We start from the raw sequence: 16785 nt of genomic DNA on the forward strand, positions 1-16785 counted from the left end.
CTAAATGAGTGAAGTAATCAATAAAATAAACAAATTAACAAAGTAATCATCAAACCTAACAAAATATCAATAAAATTAATAAAAATGAGAAAATCAATCAATGAAATGAACAAAAAAAACCCACAAACTGAGTAAACTATTCACAAAATGAGTGAAGTAATCAACGAAATAAATACATTGAACAAGAAAAGCACTCGGAGAGCGCAGACCTCCGCCAAGGTAGATCACTGGGCCCCCGTGCGTGCCCCCCACCCCCCCATCACCACCAACATTTAATCATGTCTTCCTTCTGCCAGTATCAACATTTCCTGAAAATTTCATGAAAATCCGTCCATAACTTTTTGAGTTATCTTGCTAACAAACACGCAAACACACAAAGCAAAGCGATCACAATACGTCCTGGTGGAGATAATGAAATGGGTAAAATAATCAATGAAATGAATAAAAATTCACAAAATAATCATGAAATGGAGGGAAATATCAGTAAAATGCATAAAAAAATTAGCAAAATAATCAATAAAATGAACCAAAGTAGTGGATAAATGGAATAAACTGGTGCTGACGGTCAGCAGGGTTCAGGACACTTTTAGACCAGGTGGTGAAATGCATCTTGGGAATTGTAGTGGGACAGTTCTATTCATCAGCTGTTGGATTTCTGACGCTGTGGATGATTGAAATATGATAAAGACCAGGACCGGACCCAGGACTGGACTGGACCGGTCTAGGATCTACATCAGACCAGGATCGGACCAGTTCCCCGTAGATGCGGTCATGTGATCTCGTCAGGAGCCGCCATTGACAGAACCGGAGGCGGTGTTGGTGTTTATTTTCCGTCTCCAGGTCGTCAAACGTCCTCCGGGTTTAGATGAACGAACGTGTCGGTGGATCGTCTACAAAGTCCACATAAATATTTAAGACCGAGCCCACCAGAGGCCGTGTGATGTGAAGCCCCGCCCCCTCCGCCAGAGCTCAGCTGAATCCCCTCGGTCGAGCCCGGAGCCCCGGGTCGACTTCAAAGACGTCCCAGCATGCATCAGCCAGAGGACGGTGCGAGCGGAGACTTTTATCTGAGGATCTTTGAAGACTCGATTACCCTTCAGCCCCCGCGGAGCCGACGGAGGGCTCTGATTGGACGACGGCCAGGACGCTCAAGCATCACAGAGTCTGTGACGGAAACAAGAGTAAACATCTGATCTGGAATCTGATCCAGAGTCAGTTATTATCACCTCGGACTGGAAACACTGTTATTTATTTACCTTTATTTAACCACAGTTTATTTATTTACCTTTATTTAACCACAGTTTATTTATTTACCTTCATTTAACCACAGTTTATGTATTTACCTTTATTTAACCACAGTTTATTTATTTACCTTCATTTAACCACAGTTTATGTATTTACCTTTATTTAACCACAGTTTATTTATTTACCTTTATTTAACCACAGTTTATTTATTTACCTTTATTTAACCACAGTTTATGTATTTACCTTTATTTAACCACAGTTTATTTATTTACCTTCATTTAACCACAGTTTATTTATTTACCTTTATTTAACCACAGTTTATTTATTTACCTTCATTTAACCACAGTTTATTTATTTACCTTTATTTAACCACAGTTTATTTATTTACCTTCATTTAACCACAGTTTATTTATTTACCTTTATTTAACCACAGTTTATTTATTTACCTTCATTTAACCACAGTTTATTTATTTACCTTTATTTAACCACAGTTTATTTATTTACCTTTATTTAACCACAGTTTATTTATTTACCTTCATTTAACCACAGTTTATTTATTTACCTTTATTTAACCACAGTTTATTTATTTACCTTCATTTAACCACAGTTTATTTATTTACCTTTATTTAACCACAGTTTATTTATTTACCTTTATTTAACCACAGTTTATTTATTTACCTTTATTTAACCACAGTTTATTTATTTACCTTCATTTAACCACAGTTTATTTATTTACCTTTATTTAACCACAGTTTATTTATTTACCTTTATTTAACCACAGTTTATTTATTTACCTTTATTTAACCACAGTTTATTTATTTACCTTTATTTAACCACAGTTTATTTATTTACCTTCATTTAACCAGTTTATTTATTTACCTTTATTTAACCACAGTTTATTTATTTACCTTTATTTAACCAGTTTATTTATTTACCTTTATTTAACCAGTTTATTTATTTACCTTTATTTAACCACAGTTTATTTATTTACCTTTATTTAACCACAGTTTATTTATTTACCTTCATTTAACCACAGTTTATTTATTTACCTTTATTTAACCACAGTTTATTTATTTACCTTTATTTAACCAGTTTATTTATTTACCTTTATTTAACCACAGTTTATTTATTTACCTTTATTTAACCAGTTTATTTATTTACCTTTATTTAACCACAGTTTATTTATTTACCTTTATTTAACCAGTTTATTTATTTACCTTTATTTAACCAGTTTATTTATTTACCTTTATTTAACCACAGTTTATTTATTTACCTTTATTTAACCACAGTTTATTTATTTACCTTCATTTAACCACAGTTTATTTATTTACCTTTATTTAACCACAGTTTATTTATTTACCTTTATTTAACCAGTTTATTTATTTACCTTTATTTAACCACAGTTTATTTATTTACCTTTATTTAACCACAGTTTATTTATTTACCTTTATTTAACCAGTTTATTTATTTACCTTTATTTGACCACAGTTTATTTATTTACCTTTATTTAACCACAGTTTATTTATTTACCTTCATTTAACCAGTTTATTTATTTACCTTTATTTAACCACAGTTTATTTATTTACCTTCATTTAACCAGTTTATTTATTTACCTTTATTTAACCACAGTTTATTTATTTACCTTCATTTAACCAGTTTATTTATTTACCTTTATTTAACCAGTTTATTTATTTACCTTTATTTAACCAGTTTATTTATTTACCTTTATTTAACCACAGTTTATTTATTTACCTTCATTTAACCAGTTTATTTATTTACCTTCATTTAACCACAGTTTATTTATTTACCTTTATTTAACCACAGTTTATTTATTTACCTTTATTTAACCACAGTTTATTTATTTACCTTTATTTAACCAGTTTATTTATTTACCTTTATTTAACCACAGTTTATTTATTTACCTTTATTTAACCAGTTTATTTATTTACCTTTATTTAAACCAGTTTATTTATTTACCTTTATTTAACCACAGTTTATTTATTTACCTTTATTTAACCAGTTTATTTATTTACTTTTATTTAACCAGTTTATTTATTTACCTTTATTTAACCAGTTTATTTATTTACCTTTATTTAACCACAGTTTATTTATTTACCTTTATTTAACCACAGTTTATTTATTTACCTTTATTTAACCAGTTTATTTATTTACTTTTATTTAACCACAGTTTATTTATTTACCTTTATTTAACCAGTTTATTTATTTACCTTTATTTAACCACAGTTTATTTATTTACCTTTATTTAACCAGTTTATTTATTTACCTTTATTTAACCAGTTTATTTATTTACCTTTATTTAACCACAGTTTATTTATTTACCTTTATTTAACCACAGTTTATTTATTTACCTTTATTTAACCAGTTTATTTATTTACCTTTATTTAACCACAGTTTATTTACCTTATTTAACCAGTTTATTTATTTACCTTTATTTAACCAGTTTATTATTTACCTTTATTTAACCACAGTTTATTTATTTACCTTTATTTAACCACAGTTTATTTATTTACCTTCATTTAACCAGTTTATTTATTTACCTTTATTTAACCACAGTTTATTTTACCTTTATTTAACCAGTTTATTTATTTACCTTTATTTAACCAGTTTATTTATTTATTTATTTATTTATTTATTTATTTGCCTTTATTTAACCACAGTTTATTAATTTATTTACCTTTATTTAACCACAGTTTATTTATTTACCTTTATTTAACCACAGTTTATTTATTTACCTTCATTTAACCAGTTTATTTATTTACCTTTATTTAACCAGTTTATTTTACCTTTATTTAACCAGTTTATTTATTTACCTTTATTTAACCAGTTTATTTATTTATTTATTTATTTATTTATTTGCCTTTATTTAACCACAGTTTATTAATTTATTTACCTTTATTTAACCACAGTTTATTTATTTACCTTTATTTAACCACAGTTTGTTTGTTTGTTTGTTTGTTTGTTTATTTGCCTTTATTTAACCACAGTTTATTTATTTGCCTTTATTTAACCACAGTTTATTTATTTACCTTTATTTAACCACAGTTTATTTATTTATTTATTTGTTTGTTTATTTATGTATTTATTTGCCTTTATTTAACCACAGTTTATTTATTTACCTTTATTTAACCACAGTTTATTTATTTATTTGTTTGTTTGTTTGTTTATTTATTTATTTGCCTTTATTTAACCACAGTTTATTTATTTACCTTTATTTAACTACAGTCCAAGAAATAAGAGTTTATTACATAAACTAATCACTGTATTAGTTTGATCACTTTTATTCATTTGGCTAATTATGTTCGTTGGTTTCAATTATTATTGTAATGTTTATTTTGTTAATTTTTTAAAATTACTTTGATAATTTTTGTTTGTCGTTTTTTTTTTTTTTTTTTCTAATTTTGGGTATTTTTTTGATTGTTTTTGTTGATTTGAATTATTGTATAATTTTGTTCAAATTTGTTCATTTTTTTGATTATTTTGTTCATTTTGGTTCATTAATTTCCTAATTTTTACTCAGTATTATTCATTCTATTGATTATTTTGTTGGTTCAAATTGTTATTGCAATGATTATTTGTTTTCATTTATTCATTTTATTGATTATTTTGTTCATTTTTTTCATGATTTTCCAAATTTTTGTTCATTTTATTGATTGTTTTGTTTATTTTTGTTCATTTTAATCATGATTGAACAAATTTTGCTCATTTTTATTCATTTAATTGATTATTTTTGTTGATTTTAATTGCTATTGTAATGATTACTTTATTCAGATTTCTGAATTTTTAAAATTATTTTGAACCCGCCATGGTCACGTAGTCTGAGCTCAGACTACGTGAAAATATCGATGCAGTACTTTTATATATCGATACAGTACTTTTTAATATCGATGCAGTACTTTTAAATATTGATACAGTACTTTTTAGTATCGATGCAGTACTTTTACATATCGGTACAGTACTTTTACATATTGATACAGTACATTTTAATATCGATGCAGTACTTTTACATATTGATACAGTATTGTGAAATGAAATATTGCGATATATTGCAGAACCGATATTTTCTTACAGCCCTAATGATACATGGATTGGACTGGATCAGGTTTAATGGGACTGATCGTCTTGGAGGGACTCCATCCTGACTCTGGTCTAGACCCAGTTCTTTGCTGAGGTCCTGGTCCTGGTCCTGGTCCTGATGAGGCTCTGGATGCTGCAGTGACGTCACATCCATCTCCCGGTGACTCAGCAGAATATTTACATCAGTGATGAGTCGCCAGAAACGAGGTGACTCAGCAGCCGAACCTGCTCTGGACGCTTCCCGAAGAGTCACGACGCCTTTGGAAAAGTGCAGATTTTAAGCCGCATGTCGTCTCCTTTGGATGGAAAACAGTAACAGAAACCCCTCATGCCTCCGTCCAAAAGCTGCCTTCATTAGGTTCCCGGAGTCCAGGCTTCCTGCCAGAAAAACACAAGACGTTGACGTGTGCAGATTCAACAGCGGATGCAGAAAAGTACCGGAGCGTTGAGGGTTAACACAGTATGTGGTCCTGGGGTTTTACTGGTGACTCCATCTGTTTGGAGGTCTGCAGTGAAATCCCACAATTCCCTCTGATAAAAAACAGTATCTGTTCATTGAAGCCCCACATGAATCTGAGCGTCGGTCATTAATAATAATGTGTGAAACAGACTTATTTTAACTGGAAACAGAGACGGATTCAGGAAATAGACAGTACCCAAACACATGCACACAAATGATTCAATAATAAAGTACAGTAACAGGAAATGATGACAAAGAGTCGACTTCTATGGTCTCATTTTGGTGCATTGATGCAGCTCCAGGGGTGTGTGGTGGTGGTGGTGGGAGGGGCTTAACCACCAGGATGAGATTTGGAAACTCAGGACTAAAGATAGAAAATCCACTTTGGGGAAGTCAACCCCCCCTTGGTGGAGAACAGGAGGTAAAACTCAGACCAATACAGGGTTTACGGTCAAATCTGCAACAACATGACGACACCGTGTTGCCACTCCCTCTCGTACCCTCCGATCTTCCTCCTCCATCCACCTCACTGTTCCCTCTGCCCGTCTCACCACCATGGGGAGCACAGCATTCAGCCACTCTGCTCCCCAACTCTGGAACTCCCTGCCACCAGACCTCAGAAACATCACTTCACTCCCTGTCTTCAAATCCAGACTCAAAACGCATCTGTTTAGGACCTCTTTCTCTTTGTGAACACAACTGCATTGTCCAGTTTTTTATTTTAACCTGCCTTTTATTTTTTACTCTGCGTTATTGGTTGTTTTATACTCTTCTGTTTTACTGTTTTACTGTACGGTGTCCTTGAGTGCCAAGGAAGGCGCCTATAAATAAAATGTATGATTATTATTATTACCTGAGACCATGTAGATCTGATTTTCTGTCGTCACGCTTCAGGTGGAGTTTGGTCTGTTAAAGACCACATATAGTTTCCTCCCATAGAAGAACTCACTCCGCAGTAAAAGTATAAAAGTCTGACGTCGAACTGAACTGGGCGTCATATTAGTCTAACGTGAAGGAGTTTTCAATGTTAGCAACATCATAAAGTAAAGTAAAGTAAATTTTATTTATCGAGCACTTTTCACAGACAGAGTCACAAAGTGCTTTATCAATTCAAATCAGAATCAAATTAAGTTTACAGAGACCCAACAGAATCCTTCAGGGGCAAACACTTGTGATTGGTGACAGTGGCGAGGAAAAACTTCCCTTTAACGGGCAGAAACCTGGAGCAGACCCAGACTCCTGAAGGATGGACGTCTGCCTTGACCAGTTGGGGTTAAAGAGAGAGAGAGAGAGTAAAGGAGGAGAAAAGAGAGAGCGATAGAGATATAGAGAGACTGGGGGGGGGGGATGACACATGGAGTACGTTATGATGAATACATAGAGTGTAGTCAGTCTGTGGTGGTCCTGGGTCAGGTGGGAGACTAAAAAGCCTTTTTGAACAGGAGGGTTTTGAGGTGTTTCTTAAAGCTCTGTACAGAGTCCATGGACCGTAGGTGTAGAGGCAGGTCATTCCATAGACGTGGTCCACAGCTTTAAAAGACCTGTCACCGCATGTGCTAAAACAGGTCCGTGGAACCATCAGCAGGTGTGTGGAACCATCAGCAGGTACTGTCCTGAAGACCTCAAGCTACGAGTCGAGCTGTAGGGCTGGATCAGGGAAGCAATGTATGCAGGGGCCTGGCCATGTAGGGCCCGGAAAGTTAGCACAAGAATTTTGAAATGAAGACGATATAGAACAGGAGCCAGTGGAGAGATTTAAGGATGGGAGTGATGTGGGTTCTCCTGTTTGTGCGGGTCAGGAGCCTTCAGCAGAGTTCTGGACAAACTGTAGACGGGCCAGCTCCTTCTGTTTAAACATGTAAACAGGCTGTTGCAGTAGTCTAAGCCAGAAGATACGAAAGCGTGAACGATCATCTCGAGCTCATTTGTGGACACCATAGATCTGAGTTTGGAGATGTTGCGTAGGTGGAAGAAACAGTTTTTGACTTGGTGTTTGGAGTAGAATTCTAAAGACATGTCCTGGTCAAAGATGACACCCAGATTCCTCAGTTTGGTCTTTACCGAGGAACTCAGGTCTCCAAGGTGATGTTTGATCCCTGGGATTGCACTGTCCGGGGCAATGATGAGGGTCTCAGTTTTGCTGGAGTTCAGCTGGAGGCTGTTCTCATTTAGCCACTGCTTCAGCTCTGACAAGCAGTTGATTAAGGAACTCAGTTTGTGGGGCTCAGAGGAGTTAAAGGAGCAGTACATCTGGATGTCATCCGCGAATAGATGATAGGAGACATCACTGTACTGTCGGATAATGTGGCCAAGTGGGAGGACATAGAGTAAGAATAGGACTGGTCCCAGGACAGAGCCTTGGGGCACACCACACAGTAGATCCGCTGAGTCAGATTGGAAGTTGTTTATTGACACAGTGAAGCTTCTGCCAGTCAGGTAAGAGGAGAACCAGTCTAGCACAGGACCTGACATCCCTACCAGGTCCCTCAGTCTCTCAATCATTATGGGATGGTCCACTGTGTCAAAGGCCGAGGACAGATCTAGCAGGACCAAGACCGTGGATTTCCCGGAGTCAGCCGCCATCAGGATGTCACTGGACACTTTTAATAGTGCGGTTTCTGTTGAGTGGCGTTGTCTAAACCCAGACTGAAAAGTGTCATAGATCTGGTGTGTCTCCAGAAAAGCTGTCAGTTGTTTAGACACTGCTTTCTCAAGGATTTTGGCCAATAGGGGGGAGCTTTGAAATGGGCCTGGAGCTTTTGAAGTCTGTGGGGTCCAGTGTGGTTTTCTTTAGGTTCTATGATGGCCTGTTTGAAGGAGCTGGGAAACAAACCAGTTGTGAGCGACAGGTTAAAAAACTTTGTGACCCATGGTCCAATAGTGTCAAAGACACCGACAAGGAGCTTATGGGGGAGGAGGTCTGCAGAGTTGGAGGAGGGTTTCGTTTTGGATAAAAGTGCTGAGATGTCCTCCAGTGTCACAGGGTCGAAAGAGGACCAGGTTCATGTCTTCATTGACTTACACAAAACATAGGATGAAATCCCCAGATATCACTGTATGCAGATGATGTTATATTATATATATATATATATATATATATATATATATGTATATATGTATATGTATATATGTGTGTGTATATATATATATATATATATATATATATATATATATATATATATATATACACATATATAAGAAAACCACACATCATCACATCAGTGATCTCAGAAAAACATTGAAGTTATTATATGTCATTACGTCTTTCATTAACTCTTTCAGTGCCATGGGCCGATTAAATCAGCTTTACGAATACAACCTGTAAAGTGCCACGGGCCGATCAGATCGGCTTTGGAGAACACGCCATATTTGTGTACAAACAAACCATCCACCCCCATTTCTTTCTCACATTTCGATGACGTTCTTTCTGTGTCCCCCTTTTGAGACCAATCAGACGGGAATTTGAGGTCACGCGACCGAATAAATTATGCAAATTACGATCAATAATGAATCGGCTGCGTCCGGTGAGTTTTGAATCTAAGTAGCAATCGGTCGGATGTTACTGAGCGGTTTTTGACTAAGGAAGAGCTCGCGTTTCGTTTTCTGCTTGGGAAATTTTATGAATGAATTTATGAATGAAATCATATGCAGAATTCTTCAAATATCATAAAAACGACGCAAAATACTGAAAAACGGCCAAATTCTGTGGCACTTTTAAGGCTTATTAGCCCCTTAACTGTCTGGCACCGAAAGAGTTAAAGCCAATTCCATCTCTGTTGGATCAGGGTGAGTTTATATTACATGTGTGTTTGATTTTAGATGTGTTTGATTTTTAGATTTGTTTTTAGATGGTGTTTGGGTGGTTTTTGGGTAAGTTTTGGGTGGTTTTTAGGTGGTTTTCTGGTTGGTTTTTATGTGGTGTTTGGGTGGTTTTTAGGTGGTTTTTAGGTGGTTTTCTGGTTGGTTTTTATGTGGTGTGTGGGTGGTTTTTAGGTGGTTTTCTGGTTGGTTTTTATGTGGTGTTTGGGTGGTTTTTAGGTGGTTTTCTGGTTGGTTTTTATGTGGTGTTTGGGTGGTTTTTATGTGGTGTTTGGGTGGTTTTTAGATGGTTTTTGGGTGGTTTTTAGATGGTGTTTGGGTGGTTTTTATGTGGTGTTTGGGTGGTTTTTAGATGGTTTTTGGGTGGTTTTTAGATGGTGTTTGGGTGGTTTTTATGTGGTGTTTGGGTGGTTTTTAGATGGTTTTTGGGTGGTTTTTTGTGGTGTTTGGGTGGTTTTTATGTGGTGTTTGGGTGGTTTTTAGATGGTTTTTGGGTGGTTTTTAGATGGTGTTTGGGTGGTTTTTATGTGGTGTTTGGGTGGTTTTTAGATGGTGTTTGGGTGGTTTTTATGTGGTGTTTGGGTGGTTTTTAGATGGTTTTTGGGTGGTTTTTAGATGGTGTTTGGGTGGTTTTTATGTGGTGTTTGGGTGGTTTTTAGATGGTTTTTGGGTGGTTTTTATGTGGTGTTTGGGTGGTTTTTGGGTAAGTTTTGGGTGGTTTTTAGGTGGTTTTCTGGTTGGTTTTTATGTGGTGTTTGGGTGGTTTTTAGATGGTGTTTGGGTGGTTTTTGGGTAAGTTTGGGTGGTTTTTAGGTGGTTTTCTGGTTGGTTTTTATGTGGTGTTTGGGTGGTTTTTGGGTAAGTTTTGGGTGGTTTTTAGGTGGTTTTCTGGTTGGTTTTTATGTGGTGTTTGGGTGGTTTTTGGGTAAGTTTGGGTGGTTTTTAGGTGGTTTTCTGGTTGGTTTTTATGTGGTGTGTGGGTGGTTTTCTGGTTGGTTTTTATGTGGTGTTTGGGTGGTTTTTAGGTGGTTTTTGGGTGGTTTTTAGGTGGTTTTCTGGTTGGTTTTTATGTGGTGTGTGGGTGGTTTTTAGGTGGTTTTCTGGTTGGTTTTTATGTGGTGTTTGGGTGGTTTTTAGGTGGTTTTTGGGTGGTTTTTAGGTGGTTTTCTGGTTGGTTTTTATGTGGTGTGTGGGTGGTTTTTAGGTGGTTTTCTGGTTGGTTTTTATGTGGTGTTTGGGTGGTTTTTAGGTGGTTTTTGGGTGGTTTTTAGGTGGTTTTCTGGTTGGTTTTTATGTGGTGTTTGGGTGGTTTTTGGGTAAGTTTTGGGTGGTTTTTAGGTGGTTTTTCGGGTTGGTTTTTTATGTGGTGTGTGGGTGGTTTTTGGGGGTTTTTAGGTGGTTTTCTGGTTGGTTTTTATGTGGGTTTTTAGGTGGTTTTGGGTGGTTTTTTAGGTGGTTTTCTGGTGGTTTTTATGTGTGTGTTTGGTGGTTTTTTGGGTAAGTTTTGGGTGGTTTTTAGGGGTTTTCTGGTTGGTTTTTATGTGGTGTGTGGGTGGTTCTTTGGGTGGTTTTTAGGTGGTTTTCTGGTGGTTTTTATGTGGTGTTTGGGTGGTTTTTAGGTGTGTTTTTTGGGTGGTTTTTAGGGGTTTTCTGGTTGGTTTTATTGTGTGTGGGTGGTTTTTGGGTGGTTTTTAGGTGGTTCTTCTGGTTGGTTTTATGTGGTGTTTGGGTGGTTTTTGGGGGTTTTTTAGGTGGTTTTCTGGTTGGTTTTTATGTGGTGTGGGGTGGTTTTTAGGTGGTTTTTCTGGTGGTTTTTAGGTGTGTGTTGGGTGGTTTTTAGGTGGTTTTCTGGTTGGTTTTATGTGGTGTTTGGGTGGTTTTTATGTGGTGTTTGGGTGGTTTTTAGATGGTTTTTGGGTGGTTTTTAGATGGTGTTTGGGTGGTTTTTATGTGGTGTTTGGGTGGTTTTTAGATGGTTTTTGGGTGGTTTTTAGATGGTGTTTGGGTGGTTTTTATGTGGTGTTTGGGTGGTTTTTAGATGGTTTTGGGTGGTTTTAGATGGTGTTTGGGTGGTTTTTATGTGGTGTTTGGGTGGTTTTTAGATGGTTTTTGGGTGGTTTTTAGATGGTGTTTGGGTGGTTTTTATGTGGTGTTTGGGTGGTTTTTAGATGGTGTTTGGGTGGTTTTTATGTGGTGTTTGGGTGGTTTTTAGATGGTTTTTGGGTGGTTTTTAGATGGTGTTTGGGTGGTTTTTATGTGGTGTTTGGGTGGTTTTTAGATGGTTTTTGGGTGGTTTTTATGTGGTGTTTGGGTGGTTTTTGGGTAAGTTTTGGGTGGTTTTTAGGTGGTTTTCTGGTTGGTTTTATGTGGTGTTTGGGTGGTTTTTAGATGGTGTGGTGGTTTTTGGGTAAGTTTTGGGTGGTTTTTAGGTGGTTTTCTGGTTGGTTTTATGTGGTGTTTGGGTGGTTTTTGGGTAAGTTTTGGGTGGTTTTTAGGGGTTTTCTGGTTGGTTTTTATGTGGGTGTGTGGTGGTTTTCTGGTGGTTTTTATGTGGTGTTTGGGTGGTTTTTAGGGGTTTTGGGGTTTTTAGGTGGTTTTCTGGTTGGTTTTATTTGGTGTGTGGGTGGTTTTTTAGGTGGTTTTCTGGTTGGTTTTTATGTGGTGTTTTGGTGGTTTTTAGGTGGTTTTTGGGTGGTTTTTAGGTGGTTTTCTGGTTGGTTTTTATGTGGTGTGTGGGTGGTTTTTAGGTGGTTTTCTGGTTGGTTTTTATGTGGTGTTTGGGTGGTTTTTATGTGGTTTGGGTGGTTTTAGATGGTTTTTGGGTGGTTTTTAGATGGTGTTTGGGTGGTTTTTATGTGGTGTTTGGGTGGTTTTTAGATGGTTTTTGGGTGGTTTTTAGATGGTGTTTGGGTGGTTTTTATGTGGTGTTTGGGTGGTTTTTAGATAGTTTTTGGGTGGTTTTTATGTGGTGTTTGGGTGGTTTTTATGTGGTGTTTGGGTGGTTTTTAGATGGTTTTTGGGTGGTTTTTAGATGGTGTTTGGGTGGTTTTTATGTGGTGTTTGGGTGGTTTTTAGATGGTGTTTGGGTGGTTTTTATGTGGTGTTTGGGTGGTTTTTAGATGGTTTTTGGGTGGTTTTTAGATGGTGTTTGGGTGGTTTTTATGTGGTGTTTGGGTGGTTTTTAGATGGTTTTTGGGTGGTTTTTATGTGGTGTTTGGGTGGTTTTTGGGTAAGTTTTGGGTGGTTTTTAGGTGGTTTTCTGGTTGGTTTTTATGTGGTGTTTGGGTGGTTTTTAGATGGTGTTTGGGTGGTTTTTGGGTAAGTTTTGGGTGGTTTTTAGGTGGTTTTCTGGTTGGTTTTTATGTGGTGTTTGGGTGGTTTTTGGGTAAGTTTTGGGTGGTTTTTAGGTGGTTTTCTGGTTGGTTTTTATGTGGTGTTTGGGTGGTTTTTGGGTAAGTTTTGGGTGGTTTTTAGGTGGTTTTCTGGTTGGTTTTTATGTGGTGTGTGGGTGGTTTTCTGGTTGGTTTTTATGTGGTGTTTGGGTGGTTTTTAGGTGGTTTTTGGGTGGTTTTTAGGTGGTTTTCTGGTTGGTTTTTATGTGGTGTGTGGGTGGTTTTTAGGTGGTTTTCTGGTTGGTTTTTATGTGGTGTTTGGGTGGTTTTTAGGTGGTTTTTGGGTGGTTTTTAGGTGGTTTTCTGGTTGGTTTTTATGTGGTGTGTGGGTGGTTTTTAGGTGGTTTTCTGGTTGGTTTTTATGTGGTGTTTGGGTGGTTTTTAGGTGGTTTTTGGGTGGTTTTTAGGTGGTTTTCTGGTTGGTTTTTATGTGGTGTTTGGGTGGTTTTTGGGTAAGTTTTGGGTGGTTTTTAGGTGGTTTTCTGGTTGGTTTTTATGTGGTGTGTGGGTGGTTTTTGGGTGGTTTTTAGGTGGTTTTTGGTTGGTTTTTATGTGGTTTTTAGGTGGTTTTGGGTGGTTTTTAGATGGTTTTCTGGTTGGTTTTTATGTGGTGTTTGGGTGGTTTTTGGGTAAGTTTTGTGGTGGTTTTTAGGTGGTTTTCGGTTGGTTTTTATGTGGTTTCTGGGTGGTTTTGGGTGGTTTTAGGGTGGGTTTCTGGGTGGTTTTTGGGTGGTTTTAGGGTGGGTTTCTGGGTGGTTTTGGGTGGTTTTAGGGTGGGTTTCTGGGTGGTTTTTATGTGTGTGTGGGTGGTTTTGGGTGGTTTAGGTGGTTTTTGGTGGTTTTATGTGGTGTTTGGGTGGTTTTTGGGTGGTTTTTAGGTGGTTTCTGGTTGGTTTTATGTGGTGTGGGGTGGTTTTTAGGTGGTTTGTGGGTTTTTATGTGGGGTTTTTTGGGTTTTGGGTGGTTTTAGGTGGTTTTCTGGTTGGTTTTTATGTGGTGTTTGGGTGGTTTTATGTGGTGTTTGGGTGGTTTTTAGATGGTTTTTGGGTGGTTTTTAGATGGTGTTTGGGTGGTTTTTATGTGGTGTTTGGGTGGTTTTTAGATGGTTTTTGGGTGGTTTTTAGATGGTGTTTGGGTGGTTTTTATGTGGTGTTTGGGTGGTTTTTAGATGGTTTTTGGGTGGTTTTTAGATGGTGTTTGGGTGGTTTTTATGTGGTGTTTGGGTGGTTTTTAGATGGTGTTTGGGTGGTTTTTATGTGGTGTTTGGGTGGTTTTTAGATGGTTTTTGGGTGGTTTTTAGATGGTGTTTGGGTGGTTTTTATGTGGTGTTTGGGTGGTTTTTAGATGGTTTTTGGGTGGTTTTTATGTGGTGTTTGGGTGGTTTTTGGGTAAGTTTTGGGTGGTTTTTAGGTGGTTTTCTGGTTGGTTTTTATGTGGTGTTTGGGTGGTTTTTAGATGGTGTTTGGGTGGTTTTTGGGTAAGTTTGGGTGGTTTTTAGGTGGTTTTCTGGTTGGTTTTATGTGGTGTTTGGGTGGTTTTTGGGTAAGTTTTGGGGGTTTTTAGGTGGTTTTCTGGTGGTTTTTATGTGGTGTGGGGTGGTTTTCTGGTTGGTTTTTCTGTGGTGTTTGGGTGGTTTTTAGTGGTTTTTTGGGTGGTTTTTAGGTGGTTTTCTGGTGGTTTTTATGTGGTGTGTGGGTGGTTTGTAGGTGGTTTTTCTGGTTGGTTTTTATGTGGGTGTTTGGGTGGTTTTTAGGTGGTTTTTGGGGTGGTTTTAAGTTGGTTTTTAGGTGGTTTTCGGTTGGTTTTTATGTGGTGTGTGGGTGGTTTTTTAGTGGTTTTCTGGTGGTTTTTATGTGGTGTTTGGGTGGTTTTCGGTGGTTTTTGGGTGGTTTTTCGGGTGGTTTTCTGGTGGTTTTCTTATGTGTGTTTGGGTGGTTTTGGGTTAAGTTTTGGGTGGTTTTTTAGGTGGTTTTTCTGGTTGGTTTTTATGTGGTGTGGGTGGTTTTTGGGTGGTTTTTAGGTGGTTTTTCTGGTTGGTTTTTATGTGGTGTTTGGGTGGTTTTTAGGTGGTTTTTGGGTGGTTTTTAGGTGGTTTTCTGGTTGGTTTTATGTGGTGTTTGGGTGGTTTTTGGGTAAGTTTTGGGTGGTTTTTAGGTGGTTTTCTGGTTGGTTTTTATGTGGTGTGTGGGTGGTTTTTGGGTGGTTTTTAGGTGGTTTTCTGGTTGGTTTTTATGTGGTGTTTGGGTGGTTTTTAGGTGGTTTTTGGGTGGTTTTTAGGTGGTTTTCTGGTTGGTTTTTATGTGGTGTGTGGGTGGTTTTTGGGTGGTTTTTAGGTGGTTTTCTGGTGGTTTTTATGTGGTGTTTGGGTGGTTTTTAGGTGGTGTTTGGGTGGTTTTTAGGTGGTTTTTGGGTGGTTTTTAGGTGGTTTTCTGGTTGGTTTTTATGTGGTGTTTGGGTGGTTTTTGGGTAAGTTTTGGGTGGTTTTTAGGTGGTTTTCTGGTTGGTTTTTATGTGGTGTTTGGGTGGTTTTTAGGTGGTGTTTGGGTGGTTTTTAGGTGGTGTTTGGGTGGTTTTTAGGTGGTTTTTGGGTGGTTTTTAGGTGGTTTTCTGGTTGGTTTTTATGTGGTGTGTGGGTGGTTTTTGGGTGGTTTTTAGGTGGTTTTCTGGTTGGTTTTTATGTGGTGTTTGGGTGGTTTTTGGGTAAGTTTTGGGTGGTTTTTAGGTGGTTTTCTGGTTGGTTTTTATGTGGTGTGTGGGTGGTTTTTGGGTGGTTTTTAGGTGGTTTTCTGGTTGGTTTTTATGTGGTGTTTGGGTGGTTTTTGGGTGGTTTTTGGGTGGTTTTTAGGTGGTTTTCTGGTTGGTTTTTATGTGGTGTGTGGGTGGTTTTTGGGTGGTTTTAGGGTGGGTTTCTGGGTGGTTTTTATGTGGTGTTTGGGTGGTTTTAGGTGGTGTTTTGGGTGGTTTTTAGGTGGTGTTTGGATGGTTTTTAGGTGGTTTTTGGGGTGGTTTATGAGTGATCACAAAAGACCATGAGAAATATTCTAGAAATTTAGAGGTAGAACATTTAAAATCATAGTCCAGGATAAAATAATAATAGTCAGTGTTGATATAAATTCGGTCCAAACCATCTGTCCAGCCGTCATTTTGGAAACAAAGATAATAATAGAACCCAAACGAACCAATGTACATATATTTATCCCATAATATAAAACTATATTCTGACATTAGTCTTTTGTTTTTGTATCTCAGACCCCTGTTAGAATAAAAACAGCTGACTTTGTGTCCACAGACTGTAGTCCTTGTGTGTTAAAGGTCCTGGGGGGTCACCTGAACCCCGTCCTGGTCTAAGTGCAGTATTTGTTCTTCACTGGGGACACTTTTTCTTCTTTCTGTGTCAGTGGGTGAATTAAACGTCCTCTTCCGTCCTCCTGTTCGTCCTCTTTGCTCTCTGTACCATGAACAGCAGCTAATGCATACATATCAGACGGGGGGGGGGGGGTTGACTTTGCCACGCTGGGGTTGTCATCCGTAATTAGAACCAAAGCGCTGCAGCTCGTAGACGGGGTGAAACCATGTGACCCTGCCTCCCCCCGTCGGCTCTGACAGCTGTTTTTGCGTCGCCTGGTGTCACTCGTCTCGTTCTGAGTGAATCTGGCCGCCCGCCGCGCAGAAGTGGTGCCTGATGGGAGGTTTTGTCGCAGCGACGCAGGGTCTGATGGTTTTGGCATCGACCCCCCAGCGAGTCCTCAAGTCCAGCTCCCAGTTGGGTTTAAT

The 16785-nt window shown here is 37.6% G+C and overlaps 1 protein-coding gene across 1 annotated transcript in view; it reads left to right on the plus strand.

Annotated features, from left to right (window-relative positions):
- The first annotated feature begins 1028 nt into the window (after positions 1 to 1028).
- Positions 1029 to 16785, plus strand: part of LOC115414894 (kinesin-like protein KIF26A) — a 56463-nt gene continuing 40706 nt past the window's right edge. Inside the window, 1 exon segment of the mRNA XM_030128254.1 lies at positions 1029 to 1181. Within this exon segment, the coding sequence (XP_029984114.1) occupies positions 1029 to 1181 (153 nt within the window).

Source organism: Sphaeramia orbicularis, chromosome 24, assembly GCF_902148855.1.
Source record: "Sphaeramia orbicularis chromosome 24, fSphaOr1.1, whole genome shotgun sequence".
In the NCBI taxonomy this organism is placed as follows: domain Eukaryota; kingdom Metazoa; phylum Chordata; class Actinopteri; order Kurtiformes; family Apogonidae; genus Sphaeramia; species Sphaeramia orbicularis.